This window comes from Gekko japonicus, unplaced genomic scaffold (assembly GCF_001447785.1).
Source record: "Gekko japonicus isolate JY-2015 unplaced genomic scaffold, Gekko_japonicus_V1.1 scaffold364, whole genome shotgun sequence".
In the NCBI taxonomy this organism is placed as follows: Eukaryota; Metazoa; Chordata; class Lepidosauria; order Squamata; family Gekkonidae; genus Gekko; species Gekko japonicus.
The window spans coordinates 20,868-36,503 of NW_015172562.1; the positions used below are offsets into that span (position 1 = coordinate 20,868).

At 46.9% G+C, this 15,636-nt stretch overlaps 1 protein-coding gene across 1 annotated transcript in view; it reads right to left on the bottom strand.

Annotated features, from left to right (window-relative positions):
* Nucleotides 1-14,931, bottom strand: part of MON1A (MON1 homolog A, secretory trafficking associated) — an 18,641-nt gene extending 3,710 nt beyond the window's left edge. Inside the window, exons 1-4 of the mRNA XM_015421247.1 lie at nt 14,808-14,931; nt 10,799-11,266; nt 6,426-7,191; nt 4,209-4,356 (exon numbers count right to left, since the gene is read on the bottom strand). Of these exons, the coding sequence (XP_015276733.1) occupies nt 4,209-4,356; nt 6,426-7,191; nt 10,799-11,266; nt 14,808-14,931 (1,506 nt within the window). The remainder of the gene's footprint in view (nt 1-4,208; nt 4,357-6,425; nt 7,192-10,798; nt 11,267-14,807) is intronic.
* Nucleotides 14,932-15,636: the final 705 nt, after the last annotated feature.

Here is a 15,636-nt window from a genome sequence, read left to right on the forward strand (position 1 = left end):
GGGAATAAAGATAGGTTGGCTGGAGGATGGGAAGGAAAGATAGAAGCAGAAAAGGGAGAGTGACTATAGGGGTTTTATTCATTTATTCATTTATTTATTTAATTTATACCCTGCCCTCCCCGCCAAAGCAGGCTCAGGGCGGCTTACAAGGCCAATTGGCACAAAAACATTAAGACAGTAAAAATCAAGTTAAAATCATAAAAAATAATTACAAAAGGTGCTACCAGTGTTCCCTCTAAGCTGAGTTAGTGTGAGCTAGCTCACAGTTTTTTTAGCCTCCAGCTCACACATTTTTGCCTTCGCTCAGGAAGGATGGCTCCAGAGCAAACTGATTTATGCAGCAGCCAAGTCGCTCGCTCACAACTTTAATGCCAGGAGCTCACGAAGTAGAATTTTTGCTCACAAGACTCCACAGCTGAGAGGGAGCATTGGGCGCAACATATATCAGATGGCATATATCAGACTGTCCTAGTTGGTCCCAATAGGATCATAATGCATATACATGCTCCTTGACACCTTGACATATTAGTGCAGGTGGCCAAGGATGGATTGTGGGGAAAAAATTACACAGTTTGTATTGGGCACTTGTGTGGCTTCTCATCTGAATGCTTGGCAGAAGAGCTCCATCTTGCAGGCCCTGCAGAATTGTGATAAGTCCTGCAGGGCCCTAATGTCCTCAGGGAGCTCATTCCACCAGAGCGGCACCACCACGAAGACAGCTCTGGCCCTGGTTGTGGTCAAAAGGGGGGGAGGACTTAACTCTGAAGGGACAATTTTACCGAAGACGCTTTGGCTAAACACTTAAGGCTCTTTCTGGACCAGAAATTATTATCAGTGAAATATCATTTGGCATGTGATTGCTTCTTTGGAGGCCTCATTTATACATTTATTCTGTGCCTGGTGCTTTCACTTCGGAACAATTCTTTTCTGGTCCATCTTGTATCCATGTTGCATAATTGTATGATTGTATTGTATTATGATATAAGTCAATTTGTTCCTTATTGTGTTTGACCTCTGAAAAAGGCCTATACAGGCCGAAACGCATGAGGACTAGTCCATTGGCCCTTGTGTGTAAGATTTTGGTATTTTTACATGAGGTGTGATTGGGCCCTTATATGCTTTTTAATTCTTTGCTAATAAATACATGTATCTTTTTATATTTTATATAGCCAGCTTGGTGTAGTGGTTAAGTGCACGGACTCTAATCTGGGAGAACCGGGTTTGATTCCCCACCCCTCCACTTGCAACTGCTGGATGACCTCGGGCAAGCCATAGTTCTGATAAGAGCTGTCCTTGAAAAAGAGCAATTTCTGTCAAGAGCTCTCTCAGCCCCGCCTACCTCACAGGGTGTCTGTTGTGGGGAGGGGAAGGGAAAGGAGTTTGTAAGCCACGCTGAGACTCCTTCGGGTAGTGAAGGGCAGAGTATAAATCCAATATCTTCTTCTCTTCTCTTCTTCTATTATATACATTAAGTTTTTATTGTTGGCCCTCTATTCTGTTTGTCTTACTTTTTTAGTTCCCGGTTGTGGCCAGCCTTTCCTTGAGACTGGGGAGAACAAGAAGATTTTGAGATCCTGACCGCAGTGCTCTCTGGGGAACATATGGGGAAAGGCAGTCCCTCAGGTATGCAGGGCCCTGGTCACATAGGGCTTTATAGGTAAGAACCAGCACCTTGAAGTGACCCTGGTATGCTATAGGTAGCCAGTGCAGCGCTTTCAGCACAGGCTGAATGTGTTCCCTCAAAGGGAGACCCAGTAACAGCCTGGCTGCCGCATTCTGCACCAGCTGCAGCCCCATGTAGAGAGCACTGCAGTAGTCTAATCTTGAGGTGACCATCGCATGGATCACTGTTGCCAGGTCATTGCATTCGAGGAAGGGAACCAACTGTCTAATCAGCCGAAGATGGTAAAAGGCCTCCTGGGCCTCCATCATTAAGGAGGCATCCAAGAGCACTCCCAGGCTCCTAACCTCCAACACTGGAACCAGTGGTGCCCCATCGAAGGTCAGGAATGGGATCCCTAGCCACGGACCTCCGCGTTTGTCGGATTCAGTTTCAGTCGGCTCAGCTGTGGCCTGTAACGCCAGGTCCAGATTTTCCTGTCTTGAGTCAGACTGGCCACCCAACAACAGATAGAGCTGGGTGACAACCGCATACTGGTGACAACCCAGCCCATGGGGGCACATGTAGTTGTTGAATAACATCAGGGAGAGAACAGCCCCTTGTGGCACTCTGCAAACCAGCAGGTCCCTTCAGGACAGCTGCTCCCCTAGCACCACCCTCTGTCCCTAACCTTGTAGGAAAGAGCCACTGCAAAGCAGACCTCTGAATCCCAACATCGGCGAAGTGGTGAATCAGTAACTGGTGGTCGACCATGTCTAACGCTGCCAACAGGTCTAACAACAACAGTACTGCTGATCTGCCCCAATCCAGATGCCTTCAGAGATCATCTGTGAGGGTGACCAGTGCCATCTCAGTCCCGTGGCCTGGGCGAAAGCCGGACTGGAATGGATCTAAAATATCAGTGTCATCCAAAAAACTCTGCAAGTGAATTGCCACCGCTCTCTCAATAATCTTGCCCAAATAGGGCAAGTTAGAGACCAGCCAATACTTTGCCAATTTGGCTGGGTCCAAAGATGTGTTTTTTTTTAAAGACAGGGCGAACCACTGCTTCCTTAAGTGCCCCAGGGAAAGTCCCTTCAGAGAGGGACTTGTTGACAATCTCCCTTAGGGGATCTTGTAACCCATCATGGCCAGCTTTAATAAGCCAAGATGAGCATGGATCAAGGCTGCAAGTGGTCGGGCGAAGAGTTGAGAGTATTCTGTCAACTTCCTAGACTAAGCTGAGTGAAATGATCCAAAATCTGACTAGAAGACATGCACGGGGCCTCAAGTTCACCTACTGTCTCAATTGTGGTGGGGAGGTCATGGTGGAGCAACAAGACTATCTGTGAAAAAGCTCGCTAAGGCCTCACAGCCAGTATCCAGTTCCCTAGCGTTTGGGCTGCCCTGAGGCAGAGTAGTCAAAGATCAAAGCGTCCTAAATAATTGGGCCGGGCGTGAGCTCGCAGACACAATCAAGGCTACATAGTACTCTTTTCATGGAAAGGAAAGGGGAAAGAAGGTAGGGCTGCCCCCTCTGATTATGGAAATACCTGGAGATTTGGGGGGGGGTGCAGCCTCAAGAAGGTGGGGTCTGGGGAGGGGAGGGACTTCAATGGGGTATAATGCCATAGAGCCCACCTTCCAAAGAGGCCATTTTCTCCAGGCAAACTGATCTCTGTCACCTGGAGATCAGCTGTAAACCCAGGAGATCTCCAGCTACCACCTGGAGCTCGGCAACCCGAGTGGGAGGGGGAAATGCTATGCCTCCTGAAAGTTGTTGTGGGCCTCCTGCTTGTTACACCTGTTCTGCAGTAGCTCAATTGGTTATGAATTAGTTACCAGATTCAGCTCAAGGTTATCTGGTGATCACTTACGAAGCCTTCCATGGTCTACAACTTCTCCTAGGACCACCCCTATACTGCAGACGTGTAAGATCAGCAGCTACCCATACGTGTTCATTCTTTGCTATGATTCCCACTTTGTGGAATGTCCTGCCTGAGAAGATCAGGAAGGCTTCTGGCTCTTGTCATTCTGCAGAACGTAGAAAGTGGAATTGTTATGTAGGTCATTTTTTAAAAAATCCCATAGCTAATGTTCATGGAATTTAAAATAATCTTCATTCTATATATTATGGTGTGTTCATGGCACTAATTTTGTAATCTAGGTTTCCTACACTATTGATTGTACATAATACCATTTCATTGCTACAGTCTTGTAATCCTTCTTTACTGTCTATGTTATACTGTATTTTTAGTGCAATGTTCTGTCTAATTTTGCCAGTTGCTTCTCACTGTAATCCCACCGTGAGTCTCAAGGAGAAAGATGGACTATAAATGAAATAAATAAATACATGCATTCACATTCATATATAAGTTGCTGGTATATTTGTATGTTTCCCCCAACAGGCCAAATAGGAACTCTCTGGGGAAATGGTGACGGGGTGGGGTGGGAGAGTTTTCCCCTGGTGCTGTGGCCCAAGTTTGCCCCCCCCCCCCCGATTCCAGCTGTCATATAATGCTTGGGAGATCAGTTCTTGAGTCTCTCAATATCTTTTCTGGTTTTATCCTTTGGCACAGCAGCAGCAGCAGAGAAGTGTAACTCTTACCCAAGCCAGGAGGTTTTCGTGAGAGCCAGTGTAATAGATGTTCATTAGAGGGCGGGAAGAATTATGGGCACGGCTATGTAAGTACTGATACAGTCCCAGAAGTCTCTCCTTTTCCTTCTCAGTGATGTAGGGAGCCTCAATCTCTGGGCTGGAAAAACAAAGTCACCGTTGGTTATGCCCCTTGTCAGGAATATAAATGGAGGCAGAACAGCTTCTCTTTTGGGGACAGAAATCAGAACCACTGAATATGCCAAGTCATTACTGTCAGGTGAGCGGCAGCGGAAGCAAAAGCGGTAGTTATGAGGCCTTAAATTTCACTTAAAAATGGATTCAATTAAAGTCTAAGTTAGGACCTGGGAGCTGAGTAAGCTGACTGGGGACCAGCATGAGACCCATGGTGCTCATTGGCTGAAGAGATCCGGCATGCTGCATGATTGCCGTGCAGATGTTCCTTCAGCTGAGCCTGCAGTGTACTCTGCTTTATTTATGACATCCAATTTGTTTGGTTTATCCCAGAGGAAAGGAGGAAGCTGGATAAAAGGATAATCTTCTAAATACCACCATCCCTCATCACTGGGCCATAACGGGACAAGACAAATCACTTCTGCAATGCTGATTGTTTTTAACGCTGCACACTGGAATGGGACTAAAGGTTTATCCCGACTTCAGTGCTGCTGCTTACGAGGCACTGTGGAATTTCCAATCAGCAGAAGCCTAGGAACTCAGCAGCAGCGGGACCTATGGCTCCAGAGGCAGACTACCTAACATTTGGAACAACTTTGGAATCAAGGCTTTTCAGATGCTGACCACTTGGTTGCTACATAAGCCTCCCAAGCAACATGTAGCTCAAATGGTATACAAATGATAGAACTTAGTGGTGTGCAACCTTCTTGGCAAGTGTGCTGCAATCAAGTCAAGGCAGCAGCATGAGACTGTGCCATTCTTGAGTACACTGCAATAGAGAATTAATTCCCCCCCATGTCTTAGGGTGATTTTGACAGAGTGCTCAGCTGGGGCACAGGGAGCAGCACAGAACTGGAGAGGCTGAAGGGAGCATGGACCTGACTTTGTGCCACCCCCAGGCTCTTGGGTAGGGTTGCCAACTTCTAGGCGGTGGCTGTAAATCTCCCGGAATTACAACGGGTCTCCAGGCAACGTAGATCGGTTCCTCTGGAGGAAAAGGCAGTTTTGGAGGACAGACTCTTTGAAATCATATCCGTAGTGCGCTTCCTCCGCTCCCCAAATTCCACCTTCTCCAGACTTTGCCCCCAAATTTCCAGGACTTTCCCAAGCCAGAGCTGGCAACCCTACTTGTGGGCCATGCTGCACTTGCAAAGATTTGCCACAGATCCTGGCTGCAAGGCTCACATGTGGTAGCTGTGTTACAGGTTGGCCATCCATAATAACTTAATATTGAAGCTCAGTTGAGTGGTTTGCTTAGCATGGGTCCCTGCCACACGGCAGGAAAAACACCGGCCAAAGTGCGGCTAATTAGAGCCGCACCAAAATAGAGATGCCGCGGCGGGATCCCACGGATCCCGAGCCGCGGCGCCGTTGCTCCCCGGCACAATCAGATGCCGGGGAGGAAGACGGTCGGGAGGGGGAGGCTGCTGAACTGCGCATGTCTGAGCATGCGCAGTTCGGCCAGGAACCGGGGATGCGCCGGCGAAAGGACGCACCGGCGATCCCACGAACGGCCTTGATGCGGCCGTCCCAGAAGAACCACCTCGGTAGGTGGTTCATTTTTGCTCCGTGTTTTGGGCAGAAGGGCCGGATCGGGGACGGGTGCGCAACGCTTCCCAGATGTTGCGGTGGGATCGCACCCGTTTGCTCCGCCCCCGATCCGGCCCTCTCCCGGCCCAAAGCCTCTCATATGACCAGGGCCAAGGTAATGCTTATGGTCTGATGATGGGGCATCTGCAAGGCTCCCAAATGAATGCTTTGCAGAATATCTCGACGACCTGCAACTCAAAGGGTTTGCTTTGTCCCAGATATAATGCTAATGGGGTAGGCAGCACTGTGTTCTACAGTGTGTCTCTCTCTCTCTCACACACACAAAGTCTGTAGAGGTGTGATGCCCTCAAGGCAAGCCCTGACTTACCACGGGTGCCAACCAGGCCGCACTGACTACTCTGACCACAGAAAGCACAGATTAAGTCAATGCCTTCTACCTTTGCTCTTTGCAATATTTAGACGTTGCCTGGAACAGACTCTCACCTGGTGAAGAGTCCTGAACTCTTGGATTTGTAGATGAAGTGTCTGAGAAATGGGATTCCCACCTGGGAGACACTGTAGAAAGGGGTGTGCAGTGCCTCCAAGAGGGCCTGATAGACGCCACGCTTCTTCAGACGATCTTGGAACTTGCGCTTGCAGTCAGACACAGTAAAGAAGTCTTCGCGGTCAGTGGAGATCAGGAGAAGGCACAGGTCTGTATCTTGCTCCAGGTAGGAAATATGGGCACTGAAGAAACCACTGGAGTTGAACTTGGGGAGGCAGATCGGAGTCCAGGCTTCTCCTTCTCTAAATGAGGAGGATGAACTGATCAGGTTGAAGAGCAAGTGGAGGTCAATGTGATGCAGGAACTGGTCCTTTTTCCTCACCAGCGACACCAGCTGGTTCTTGGCGAGCAGGATGGCAAACACCAGACTTTTAGCTTTGGCTTGTTGGAGGCAGGTGCTCACAATATCCCTGACTCCAGAAGCCATAGGCAGGCAACGGGCAGCCCCCATCAGGAAGCTGGGGTCTCTGGCCATCAGGTCTAGCAAGTTGTCAGTGATTCGCTCTGAGCCTGCCAATAGTCTGCGCAGGTCGTAGTTCTGCTTCTGCTGGAAGATGCGATTGAGCTGGGTCAAGGTCAGCAGACTGAGGATCTGGTAGTAGATATAAAGGAGCTCTTGAGCAATCTCTTGCTCCGACTGCCGGGTCCGAGCCACAGCAACCAGCACCAGGGGGCTCCTCCGCACAAACACCACCTTGTATCCGTCTGCCAAGCAGGCAAGAATGGGGAGGGGAAAAGAGGAAGGAACACATCAGCATATGCAAAGAAAAGCTGTAAGGCCCTGTCAGGAAGCAGTTTTGCAGGGGTGGGGAGGGTGGAGGTAGGTATGCACCCTCCAATATCCTTAAAAAATAAGTTTTCTTGCAGTACTACAATGAGGAACAAAAAACCCATTGGCAACTGAGTATCTGAAACCTAGCAAGGAACAGGATTCACAGACTTCTTCCTCCTACATAACTGAAGTCAGTTGATATTGAACTACAGCACTAAACCACTGTAATAATCTACTGTCGCTAATCTATTCCAAATTTTAAGGGAACCATTATACATCAAGAAAAGAACAAAAACACCCCATTGAGTAGCCACAGCAGCTACGAGGGCCACACAAGTCCCCCCGAGGGCCAGTGTGGAGTTACTGCAGAGCATGTGTGGAAGGAAAAAGTTGAGGATAAAAGCCACAGGAACGTGTGCAGAAAACTCTCCTGTGTGGAGGCTTCATTGCCAGCATGCATGCCTCTGCATTTCCAGGGGCAATGGAAGTAACGCAGAGAATCCTCGCCATGTGGAAGCAGCCTGACTTTAAGAGTGACTGATTCTGTAGTTGTCCTTCTGTTCTTTAAACCCCAGTTTTCAGTGAGCCAATAAACCAGGGTCTTGGCTGTGGCACTTAAGACTGTGAGAGAGAGGCAGGGCATAGCATGATTACATGTTCCTCCATAGGAGAAACTCCCTCCATGTTTTTTTTTAATGTAAAGAGAATTTTATTTACATATTCAGCCTTTCGATTTGACAGGAAACAGATGTATATGTTACTGATGGTGCCTGTGACGGACCTGAGCTGGGCTGAGGCACAAAAGGTTTAGGCTTGATCTCCGGCAACTCCTTATGCCTTCAGCATCAAGAAAGATCCCAGTCCCCCCACCTGGCAGACTCAGAGGGCCTCAGTTAAGGGGGATCTAGGACCAGCACGGAAGTTGCAGCTGTGCTCCATATATTTATTCTTGTTTGTCTAAATTAGGTTTTTCATATCTTTTTTGTAAGTTGTTTCGAGCACACAGTGGGGAGAAAACAGAGATTAAATACCTAAATGTGCAAAACATATCATTTTGGAGTATTTTAAACTGCCTTTCTGTCTTACAGAAACTCTCTCCATGTAAAAAAAAAAAAAAAAAGTCATGGGAAAGGATTCTACCCTAGCCTTTTCCCTGGCATGCTACTTTTCTATAATACAAGTCATTCTGAGAGTTCACAGCTGCAGTCTAATGTGGTACAGGCCGAAAACAGCCTTCCATGGCTGACTTTCTAAACTTTGGCCCCAGTCACACGGGCAGGAAAATGCGGGGGGGAAGTGTGGCTGTTTGCCCCGGAGCAAAATAACACGCGGCTACGCGATCAGACGTCCTGTAGAGGTCCCGTAGAGGTCCCGTGGTTAGGGGGGAGATGCTGATCACAGGACAATCCTGCGCCGCGGCAAAGAAGTGGCCTCTCTAGCAAAAGGCTCCGTGGGTTTAACCCCTTCCAGGGCTGCAGAGGAATGCAAACTGTGTCCTCCGTCCGGTCCCCTCCAGGAGGAGCTTCAGCCGGGCCGCCCTCCCGCCACCCCCCCTACATCTCCCCCTCTGCCACCTGGTGCAGAGAGTTTCTCTCGAGCAGGCCGAGCCAGGAGTGGGGGGGGTACGGAAAAGAGGAGGAGGCTGTGTTGTTTGTTTTTAAACGAAGTGTGGTACTAGTTTTTTACCCCACATCTTCGGCAGGAAGCCTCGGGTTCACCACGGGAGCTCTACGCTTCCCAGATGTGGCGCTGTGATCGCGCCCGGAAAATCCGCCTATCTTCCGTCTCTGTAGCGTGGCTAATGCTCCGTGTGACCGCAGCCATTTATAGGCATTGTTATGCCAGCACTAGGGTTGCCAAATTCGTTTAACTCACCAGCGGGGGAGGCTCCTTCCCGGCCGGGAGTTTGCTGTTCGTCCTTGTGCGCACGCGCGAAGTGCGCGCGCGCCGCTGCGACGTCACCAGAAGTGACGTCAGACGTCGCTGACGTTGGGGGCGTGGCCGAGCTCGTCGGGGGGGAAACATATGGTTTTCCCCCCCGACGAGCTCAGCCACGCCCCCAACGTCAGCGACGTGACTGCGTCACCTCCGCTGACGCAGCTTCGGGGGCGGGGTTTCCCCCGGGCCCGGATTCCTCCGGGGCGGAACTCGGGGGCTCCGAAGCGGGGGGTTCCCCGCCCCCCGAGCAGATTTGGGAACCCTAGCCAGCACTGAAGGTGAATAGCCTATTGTCCAAATTATACATACCATTCTGGTTACTGTGCAGTTTTGTACTATCATTCAGCAACTAGCAAAGGTGATTTCTGATATCTTTCAGTGAGTTAGCAAAGAGTGACTTGCAGCTCAAACAGTTACATTTTTACTCTGAAATAAGCTCCACTTTGTTTAATAGGACTCACTTGCAAGTTAGAGGGATATGATATTACAATGAGGAGAATGATGTAAGCCACTCTGAGTCCCCGTTGGGGAGGAAAGTGGGATATAAATGATGTAAATATTAATAATTTAACATATTGTTTAAAATACTTTCTAGCATACACACAGCTTACTTACAGTCACACAGTGAAGATCCTTGTGTTGTGGTGGCAGCTGCTGCCGACGCAACAGTTTAAAAGATTTGCGCAGCCTATCGGATCTCCAGTGGCCTGTCGGAAGCCCCATCTGACCCTCCCCCCTTTCTAAAAACACTTGGGCAGGCACCAGGAAAGGTGTTGGCTGGCGCCACATTATCCATGGGCACCACACTGGGGACCTCTGTCCTTGCCCAACACTCTAACTTGGGGGTGTCAAACCTAAGGTCTGGGGGTCAGAACCAGCCTGTTCAGGGCTCTTATGTGGCCTGCGAGCAACTAGTGCAAAGGAGGGAACAGGAGATTGCTCAGGGAGGGGAGTGGGCAGAGCCACTCCAATTATGGTTTTCGGCATGGCAGAACAACCTCATCTGCAACAGTCAAGCAGTGTGGGAGCGTCTGCCCAGTGCTGCACATGGCTCTCCAGGCCACCCATGTGGGTTTTCCTTTGTACCCTCCTCCCAGCTCATGGGGCCTTGCAGTGAGGATACACCAACTCAGAGCTTACCAGCTGCTGTCCTTTATCTCTGGTACCTGGCATTATGTTTTACGGCACACATGGCCTGGCCTGACGAAGTGACATTTATTTCAGATCCAGTCTTCATAATAAATGAGTTTGACACCTCTGCTCTAACTACTACACCACATTGTCTCCTAGTCTGACATTATACTTCACCAGCTCTTTCCCAGTTCTCCTTTTTAATAGAAAGGCCAAGCTAATAACAATGGTAGCAGTATGAAAATAAAGCTACTAACCCATCAAGGAACTGTTGTTAGCAGCAAGATAGATGTTATGTTAATAAGCATAATGATACCTCCTTAAGTATTTAGATAATGTTAACTAATGCTTCTTGTGATTCCTTTTGCTCTTCTCATCATACTGTTGTTATATTCTTGTATATTACATGTGGAAAACCTTGAATAAACCTTTGTTGATATAAAAAAAAGGGGAAAAAAAGAAAATAATCACCTGCATGGATAGACCTAATAGCATTCTTCTGTACTTCTACGAAGGATACTAATGCCATCATCACCCCCATGGTGCTGGACAGGGCTTCTTCAGACCCATATCGGGAGTACACTGGCTTGCCTGCCTCACTCAGAACGAACACATGTTTCTGATGCATGTGCCAGGCATCCATGGATACACCCTCGTCCTCCTTCCCTGAGAGGACAGAGTCCCGGCGTGAAGCCTTTGGTGAGAGGTCCTGCTTGTCCTCTTTGCTCTGCCTCATCTCTTCTTCCAAGTCCAGTGCTATGCCAGTGAGTTGTGTGCTCAGTTTGCTGAAGTCCTTGCTGATCTCTTCTATTTTTGTCTGGTCAGACTGGGCATCTTCCCTGCCACCTGGAATCTGGACTGTTGCATCTGGATTTTCTGTGCTGGTCAGGTCCTCATAGGACTGAGCATGAACAAACATTGCTCCTTCCTGGCCTGCTCCTTATAAACAACAAGGCAGAATAGATAGTCAGTTATTCACCCTCAGAACAGAGATGGGGATTAGACAACACTACAAAGAACAGAGTGACCTGAAAAACTTTGAAATGCATAGAAAGCTATATGATGACAAAAATTCTAAGCCACTTGGGCCTAGGATCAAAGCTCCCTCTAAGCTGTGGAGTCTCGTGAGCAAAAATTCTACTTTGTGAGCTACTGCCATTAAAGTTGTGAGTGAGTGATTTGGCTAAACTGCATACTCTGGAGCCATCCTTCCTGAGCTAAGACAAAAATGTGTGAGTCAGAGGCTAAAAAACTGTGCTAGCTCACACGAATTCAGCTAGAAGGAACACTGCCTAGGATACCTGAATTATGACATCCTTTGATATGAGTGAGTGAGCCTGTGTACTGATATTGTTGAGGAGACCCTGCTCTGGTGCCCCCATCATTTGGGACCAGGTATGAGCTACTAAGAATAGGACCTGTTCCACCATGGTGCTGCTGTTATTATGGAATGTCCTCCCTAAACATATTCACCCAGCACTCATGTTATTATTTTTCAGGGTGTTTAATTCTCCAAAGCTTTAATCAGGAACTGCCTAAATTGCTGATGCTGTTGATTATATTCAGCTTAAACTGTTTATTCTTATGGTTTCACTGTTTGCCAACAGGCTTAAAAAAATCCTGTCCCTTTAACATAGGCTTAAACAGTTGAAGGTAAATAACATCACATAGTAAATGACATCCTACTATGACCCTGTTAAAGGGACAGGATATTTTTTCTCTAGCCCTGTTGACAACTCTACAGATTATAAACTGTCTTGGAGAGCTGGGAATTCAGAGTAAAAGTTTTTAAAATAAAATTAAAAGTAAATAAAGATTATAAGACAGTTGGCTATTCCCTGACTTTACACCAGTTTCTGTTTTGTGCTCCCCATGTAATGGGTGAAGACGTCAGTAGTTTCAATAATTGTGCAATACTGGAACAGAACATTTTTTTACTTTGAAAACAAGAATGTTCCTCAAACCACAAAACATGTGCACTGCATCTTCTGAAAGGAAGCGTTCCATGGAACAGACAGGGTAGGTTCTAAGTGCCTTCAAATGTAAAATTATATATATCTGGTATTTATCTCCAAGACAGTGGGAAGGGAAGTTCTTGCACTAGAAAGCAGAAATCCTCTGATCTTCATCCAAACATCTGAAATTCAACATCAGACTTTCATATTCAAGTAGAACACAGAATACCCAAGGAACCTGGTTCCTTTACCAACTTGTAAAATCATTTAAGTCTTAGGAGCTCAGCTGAGAAAAACCTCTACCACATGCTAAGGAAAACCTTATTGGGAGTAAGGCCTAAACTAGATGAGATGTTGGAGCTTTACAATCAGATCTCCCATCTCCTTTGCTGTATTGCAGGTTTGGGGGCCCTGATCGGAACTGGATCTGTGGTCCTGGCTAGAGATGGGGGTTACCTATTTCCCCAATGCGATTTTTGTGAGGTAAATGAGTCCCCTAGAGGTGTTATTTGCTCTAGCAGAGAGAAAACACACACACAGAAATGGGTTGCCAGCACTGCCCTGGCAAATGTTGGGAAATTTTGAGAGCAGTGATTGGGGAGTGTGGAGTTTGGGGAGGATGTGATGTCACTTCTGGGTGACACTGTAGGAAATCCCTCTGGTAAAAACCACATAGACATGTGAAAATTCCTACAGCATTGTTATGGAGACCATTTTGGGCCCATTTTTTGCTGGCTCTTCGGTTTCTTGAGGTTTGGGAGCCAATTGCAGGGGGGTTTACCTGCAGCAGGTCAGCAAATGGTGAGCCTTACACATGCAAATAAGCATGCACAAGAACATATTATTTTACATGTGTGCATGCACACCTTGTGGTTGCTATTTGACAAAGTTTGAGACTTTGGAACTCCAACATCTCTTTCAGCTTGGCCCTAAGAGCCATTGATCAGAATGGAATTTACTTCAGAAAAAAACATGCACAGGATGTGGGCTGTATCTTAGACTCCCCAAACAGACCTCTGCTATAAACACTTTTTGTGAAGTCATGGTTTTCCTTTAATCAAAAATGATTAGTATATATCCTGCTCTGAATTACCTATTATTTTCCAGTGCAATGCAGAAGTTAATTAAGGCCCCGATCACACGCAGAAGTTGCTGCGGGATACTCACGGATGCCGGGTGGGTTTTATGGGTGCGATTGAACGGGCACATCTGGCGAGCGTTGCGCACCCGTTGCCAACCCGTCACATCCGGCCAAGATCCGGAGTTAAAAGGTCCCGGAGAAAGTCCACTATCTAACGCTTGCGACGGGCCGCAGACGGATGTCCTCCGTCTGATCATTCCAGCGCGCTCCCCTTGATGCATTGAAGTGCACCAGAAACGCGTGCCAATGAAACAAAACCCCGATTCCCTGCCGTCGCGTCTGATTGTGTTCGGGCAGGTCAAAGTGCGCCAGCCCAAAAAGCCACCCCCCGCGTTATCTGGCCCGTGTGACCGGGACCTAACTCTGTTTTATGACTTCTCTTCACTCTGGCCTGGGGAATATTACATTAGCCATTGCTAGCATAATATACTGTGTATGCTGTTTGGAAATGCTATCTAACGTCCAAATCAGGTTTGTCTAGTTTCTTTCCCTTAGAAAAAACCTAATCTTGCATAAGATTAAATACATTTATTGGGGCTTTTGAGGACTCCCCAGTAAATCAATTGCGTTCACTGCTAGGAATCAATTGCTTTGGTTTGTATTTTGAGTAAAAATAACATAGTTAATTGGATTTCTCTGTGTCCTTTACAACATTTATTTCTCCAGGACCTGGCATTACATTTTATGGCACACATGGCCCAGGCCGACAAAGTGACTTTTATGTCAGATCTGGCCCTCATAACAAATGAGTTCAACACCCCTGCCTTAGACAGTTTCTTTGGTTACATTTTCCTAATTCTGTAATTCTAGTCTTATTACACTGTTGTTGGTTGTCTTATGCTGTCTGATTGTATTATTTAATATTCTGTAATCCGCTTTGAGTTTCAAAGGCAGGTTATAAATAAGTTAATAAGTAAATAAGTAAATAAATGTCAAGAGATGTTTAGCGGTACATCGGGCAGTTAGGTGCCAAATCACAAGAAAAAGTATTGTTTATCATATCTCCTACATGATCGAAAATGAAAGATCTGAAAAAATAGCTCCCCCTTCAGAAAAATCTGGCATGCAACTAAAAAAGCACAATGAGATGTGGGATATGACTTCTCCACAGGACATCTTTTCAAATGATGCCCATAGAGGGATATATATGGAAATATAACATTAGCATTGGTCATCTTTGTGGGTTTTTAAAAAAAGAATGATTGCTTCTGATCAGCTTGTACTTCTGTAGACACCTGGACTGGACTTCTTTCTACTCACCTTTGATATCAAGCCAAATGGCTAGTGGCATAGGGAAGGAGGTCTCAATATCATTCAAAAATAAGAGCTATGATAATCCTGCTCCACATGAAATGCTTTAATCACCATTCAAGCCTCCACTTACCTGGTTCTGTTCCCTGAGCCAGCCCTGGTGTAGGACTCTCTGATCTCTCAGCATGCCGCCCATCCTTTGGGACCAATGACCCATTGGGCACATCTCCACCCTTCTTGTGAACATCAGCAGCCATTCCTTCGAAGCCGATGGGGACCTGTAAGCAAACAAAAAAACATGCTAGCTTTTATTTATTTATTTAAAACATTTATTAGCCATCTTTCTCCCTTGGAAAATATAAGACGGCTTACAAAATAAATAAAACCATTATAAAAACTCGACAACAATATGTATAAAACAACAATGATAAAACACATAAAAGGTCACAATGTTTAAAACTCCAATTAGGACTGCCAGTACATACATATAAAATTAGTCTTCAACTGCCTCCTAAAGATCAACAGTGAGGGAGCCAGATGCACCTCCCTGAGGAGGTTGCTCCATAATTGCGAGACTGACACCAAAAATAGGCTCTCTTGTGTGCCCACTAGATGAGCTTCTTTGATTGGTGGGCTAGTCAGGAGGGCCTATCCCTACGATCTTAATTCCCAAGCAGGAGGAATGTATGGGAGAAGAGGGTCCTTCAGATACCCTGGACCTAAGTAATGTAGAGCTTTAAAGGACAAAACCAACACCATGGATCGGGCTCTGGAGTGAATTGGTAGCCAGTGTAATTACTGTAGTATCAGGGTCATACGCTTCTGATAGCTGGCCCTGATCAGCAGTCTAGCTGCAGCATTCTGCACTAGCTGCAGCTTCCAAACATTCTTCAGGGGTAGCCCCCAGTAAAGCACATTGCAATGGTCCAGTCTAGTGTAGCTCTTGTGCATCCTTGGCCTGA